Source organism: Actinia tenebrosa, unplaced genomic scaffold, assembly GCF_029948245.1.
Source record: "Actinia tenebrosa isolate PJP-AT-01 unplaced genomic scaffold, QUT_ActTen_1.0 PGA_scaffold0__85_contigs__length_37466705, whole genome shotgun sequence".
Classification (NCBI taxonomy): domain Eukaryota; kingdom Metazoa; phylum Cnidaria; class Anthozoa; order Actiniaria; family Actiniidae; genus Actinia; species Actinia tenebrosa.
In genome coordinates this window covers 20,011,865-20,017,595 of record NW_028292569.1, presented here as the reverse complement: position 1 = coordinate 20,017,595, position 5,731 = coordinate 20,011,865, and the positions used below count along the sequence as shown (strand labels likewise).

Genomic DNA, 5,731 nt, shown 5'->3' with positions numbered 1-5,731 from the left:
TCGTAATTAATTGGTGATCCGCTAAGATGCTTTTCAAGGGACTAAGGTCGCGTTACAATGTAACCTTAAGTGTCACGCAAAGAAAAAATTCTGTTAAATTTTTACAGAGCCTTTGAAAGATTCGTATTAGACCGCGAGAGGACGACTTTTTCTCATCCATTGAAATGGCCTTATTCATAATCGAAACGTATATAAATAGAACTAGAACTAGAACTAGAACTAGAACTAGAACTAGAACTAGAACTAGAACTAGAACTAGAACTAGAACTAGAACTAGAACTAGAACTAGAACTAGAACTAGAACTAGAACTAGAACTAGAACTAGAACTAGAACTAGAACTAGAACTAGAACTAGAACTAGAACTAGAACTAGAACTAGAACTAGAACTAGAACTAGAACTAGAACTAGAACTAGAACTAGAACTAGAACTAGAACTAGAACTAGAACTAGAACTAGAACTAGAACTAGAACTAGAACTAGAACTAGAACTAGAACTAGAACTAGAACTAGAACTAGAACTAGAACTACTAGAACTAGAACTAGAACTAGAACTAGAACTAGAACTAGAACTAGAACTAGAACTAGAACTAGAACTAGAACTAGAACTAGAACTAGAACTAGAACTAGAACTAGAACTAGAACTAGAACTAGAACTAGAAATAGAAATATAATAAATATAACCGGTTTTATGAAAAGGTAACCCACCCCCCACACACCCCCCACCCCTAACATGAGCTTGCTTAGGTGGTCAGAATTTCACACTGGAATGCTTTGCAAGTGAAAGGTCAATTCCTGTTTTGGCGCCTTGTGCACACCCCTAGCTCCGCCCCTCCTTCCCTCTTCCCCCCCTCCACCCTTGGGAACCAAAATGTCAGCCATCTATGTAGCACTATAATGGGTCTCTTACCTTAATAATCTTGTCAGTTTTTCAGGTGCGCATGCACCGACTGAGTGTTGGGCCTGGGAAAAACAAAACAAAATCAAAACAAAGCCTTAAGCCAAGCTTGGCGCTGAGAGTGGAGCGCTTTGCAGAGGCAGTGGGGAAGCGTTGACGTCAGAACTAGGCTTGGCTGATCTGATTCTGTGCCTTTGAAAAAGTACAATATTTCGTAAATCAAATGGCATAGCATGCAAATGCTTGGAGACCAACAACCAAACAAGAATACTTAAAATGCTGCAACCCACAGAAAGGCACCAATTATTGTTTTGGCCAGCCATGCATGGCCCAATTGGCTTATTCATGCAAATTTACTGATAGAAAATCATCTATTCTGGGTAAAAAATGAAGAAATCAAACATGAATTTCAAAAAGGGCAGCTGTAGAGGAAACCCCTTCAGCCTTAACTGCACTCGAATGCCTCAAAGTAGGTTTGGAATTCTAAAATCAAACCGAATTCCTGACACCCTAGGCTCTTTCGGGCAAGTCCTGGACCAAGAGTGAAGAGTAAGTTCTGGGGGGGATGGGCATCCCAGCATAGTGACCTTCTTAAAAAACAGGTTAGATAGCAAAGCACATAGTATGCTCGTTGCCAAGAAAACTATAAACAATCCAAACAACACAACTCATGATTTCAGTGATTCATAGATCTAGTAAGAGTAAACTCATACTCGAATACGGCATTTCATAGTTTACTCGTTGCCAAGAAAACTATAAACAATTCAAACAACACAACTCATGATTCCAGTGATTCATTGATCTCAGAGTAAGAGTAAACTCTTACTCGAATACGGCATCTTAGTATAGTTTATTCGTTGCCAAGAAAACTATAAACAAATGAATCCAAACAGCACTCATGATTCTAGTGATTCATAGATCTAGTAAGAGTAAACTCATACTTGAATACTTGAATCTTATAGTTTATTTGTTGCCAAGAAACTTTAAACAATCCAAACAACACTCATGATTCTACTGGTTCTTTTTTCTATGAATAATAATGGGCCATGTTCATCAAAATCCTCACTAAAATCTTTCGATAAAAATGGATTCTATTAAACCAAATAGTATATCAATGATTTTGGGCTCGTTGCTGAATATACAAGAGAGTCTTTAATATCCAGGTCGCAAGCGACAACATTTTTTCAAATGAGACAAGTAAATGTTGGTTCAAAAATTACCAGTTTTCGAAGGCAAATGGATATTATTTCTGTTTTTTAACTGCGAAGTATTACTTTAGTTTTCAAGCCGCAAGCCCGGTATTTTGTTACCGTAAGTCCAAGAAAAGTTGCCTTGTATTAACGTGTCTGTCGCAAAATTGACTCGTTCTTTTGTAAATCGAGTCAAAATTTTCAAATTTTCCGCGCGCTTCAGTGATTACGAGCTAATGCAAATGAGGCGGCAAAGACAATATGTCCGGGCATTCTGCGCCCTAAAGAATAAGTCGTATTTTATAAAGAAATAAATTGATCTTCCCCATTCTTCACAGAAGATTAGAAAATAACCAAATAACTAGCATCGTGCAATTAAAAAAAAATGTTATTGTGCTATAAGCGTGGACTTGAAGCCTTCGCGTTACGTGAAATTCTATTCCAATAGCGCAGCGCAACCGTGACGTCATAAAAACGAAGACAAAGGCGAAATTCGGACAAACAAACTTACAAGTTTACTTTCAGCAGATAATTTTCACAGCCGATCGCAGTTGATCTTAGTTTACATGGGTTATTATTGTAACTTTAAGTAAAAATAATAAAATCGGTTCGTATAATCCTCGTAGCGGTTAAACAGAATGCAATGTTTGTCCGAATCTTTAAGCTATTTTTAGAATCAGTGCGCTGCGCTATTATACACAATGTACATAAATGTCCTTAAAGGTACCTTTTTACAATCGAGAAGTGTAAAACACTTCATATGGATATCAAAACATCTTTATGTAAAAGAATTAGAAGTATTTTTTTACCAGTTTTCAAATCTGTTGAAGTTGGTCTTGAAATTTTTTGGGAATCTCTAAAATTCTGATTTGAATGAAAGACATATGCATTATAGGTAAATTTCACTAAACCTGATATTGCAATATCTGATCTTTATTATGGATGGGGTATATTATATTTATCTTGAATAATAAAAATAGTTAAAGAATGTTCCCTTTTAAGTTTATTTTGATAGTTTCTAAGATAATGGGAGCTCCGCTTTTAGGCAGGTGGCAGGTAGTGCGTAAATTGATATTACTAAAACAAGCAATTATTCACCTCAGGTTCAGTGTTTATGGTGAAGATTCGAAGCCTTGTGGCTCGATAACTATTCACCGATAACTACTTAGCCTTCTGCGAATTATTGTTAAATACCAGCCAATTAAATAAATATAAATATACACGCGGACTGTCATGCTGTTGTGGTCTCTCTATTTGCGGATCCGTCCGTCGATTTGATGGACATCAAAAACGGGGGTAGGGGAAGGGTCCCACATTTTCGACACGAGGTCCAAGAGATTTCAGATACTGGATACAACTTTAACCAAAAAAGGAGATAGATATATATTAATAAAGATAACTATCCCTCACCCCTCCCCCACTTAAAAACGCACACCAACACCAACACCAGCACCAGCACCAGCACCAGCACCAGCACCAGCACCAGCACCAGCACCAGCACCAGCACCAGCACCAGCACCAGCACCAGCACCAGCACCAGCACCAGCACCAGCACCAGCACCAGCACCAGCACCAGCACCAGCACCAGCACCAGCACCAACACCATTACTATTCACCAAACGCAGCTGCCATCCAAATATGTTTAGTGATATTTGCCATACATCGTTTAAAACTGAACAAGTCATTTCGAAGCATATATAGATACGGCTACGTTTTCCCCTTCTTTTGTAAATTCTCTAATTGCTGGATTTAACTTGACGTCATTTCGTTTCTTGGGCAGAATGCTCATAAGTTGGATGACAAGTTTTCAATATAATTTTTTTCTTGTTGACAACACATGGTGGTCAGTGTTTGACCACTAGGAGCAGATAATGAGATTCAAAGACTTTATCAGCTGATTGAACCTCAGTAAAAAGGTCGTTTGCATTATTGCTTCATTTTACTACCACTACCAAAATCCTTCGAGAATTTTCTTTCTTATTCAAATTTGAGACAATTGGTGCTAACTAACTGAAGAAAAGAAAGTGTGCAATACGATCTGGTAGTGGTAATAAATAACACCAACATGCAAGTGACTTATTTAACCATAAAAGGGTCAACAATAACTATTTCGTGTTCTGCACTGCATGAGCTTGTCCTCTCTTTAAGCCTCGCAATATCCTATACATGGCTTACATCATATGGTCAGATTAGATAATGTTTCTGGAGGTTTGATTCCAGTGCGTTTTCTATTTCCTCTTGGTTCTTTTTAAGCCAAAGAATACGCTTTTTGATATCATTTTCTACTTGTTCAGAAAGAAGGCGATCTTCATCATCGATATTTTCTATAATTCTTTGATGAAACGTTTGAACCTGAAAAGATAGAGAATTGAACTAATTAAAGTAGTGAAAATAGCAATAAGTGCTGCAGTAGCTCTTAGCAGCGCGAAGCACTTACGGCTATGCTAGAGATTTCGGGCCGAACACAGCTTTCCAGTGACCCATCGTCGAAATTTTTTCATTTTTCCTCTGACGTTGGATATTTTAAAGTACTTTCAAAAAACGAATATGAGACCATGCATTTGAAATATATATATATAATATATAGACATTAGACATGTACATAAAACGGTGATGTGCATGGGCCAAGTCCAAGTGATCGGTTTCGTCATCCACAGGAAAAGGGGACGACAAATTAAAAATGTAGAAGAAATAAAAAAAACTAATGCAGAATCGAATAAATGCTGGCGAGTTGTGTTTAGTTCCATACTGTATTTTATTTGCTACTTCAACCTTGATAATTACATATCAATTTTAGAAAGCTTGGCAAAGATCGCTATTTTGAATTTTAATTATGTTAAATTGGAAGTAGCGCGTTATACAGAAGCGAAATGGATGAATTAAATCCAGCATTTGCATAAATAATTATCATGTACACTAGAAAGGAAACAAGCACCTGGGGATATTAGGTGGTTCAGCTCATAACATGTGACGTGACAGAAATGACGCTAAATTTAAAGTGCTTATAAGCCTTTACACAATATTTTCAGAACTGATTCTTTAAATAATGATTAGTTGATTGTGAAAATAATTCGTCATTTGAATGTTGGGTCTTTGAGATACGAAGGTTTATATTTCCAATATGTTAATGACTATGACTTAACATAAGGGATTTGAGTTATTTTGTGGCAACTTTTAATATTGAACGCCGGACATTTTTTGAAAACAAATTTGTAAGACCCTTGACGTGAGTCACGAGTAAAAGGGTGATGCTTTTAAAATACTGTAATCCAGAACGAGTGCAGTGTTGTATATTAAATTGTGTTATGTTACATCATAGTCATTAACATATTGAGAATATAAACCTTCGTATCTCAAAGGCCCGACATTAAAATGACGAAATATTTTCACAATCAACTATTCACTATCTAAAGAATCAATTCTGAAAATATTGTGCAAAGACTTATAAGCACTTTAAGATAAAGAGACAGACCCTACCTCAGCTAATTCATAAGGAGTATTGAAGTTACTGAGAATTTCAGGAACCACTTTGGAATAGAGTGACGTGTTTGTATCATCAAATCTGAGGAAAACATTAAGAGACAAGATAAATAGCTCAATAATATTCTTTCTTCACTGCCCGTCTTGGAAACTGGAATTGGTCGA

The 5,731-nt window shown here is 36.7% G+C and overlaps 1 protein-coding gene across 4 annotated transcripts in view; it reads right to left on the bottom strand.

Moving 5' to 3' along the window:
- Positions 1-3,878: 3,878 nt before the first annotated feature.
- Positions 3,879-5,731, bottom strand: part of LOC116287515 (glutamyl aminopeptidase) — a 31,933-nt gene continuing 30,080 nt past the window's right edge. For all 4 annotated transcript variants that reach the window (XM_089034895.1, XM_089034888.1, XM_089034902.1 and 1 more), the window contains 2 exons: positions 5,564-5,648; positions 3,879-4,438 (listed from right to left, as the gene is read on the bottom strand). In XM_089034895.1, the coding sequence (XP_088891021.1) occupies positions 4,271-4,438; positions 5,564-5,648 (253 nt within the window). In that variant the 3' untranslated portion in view covers positions 3,879-4,270. The remainder of the gene's footprint in view (positions 4,439-5,563; positions 5,649-5,731) is intronic.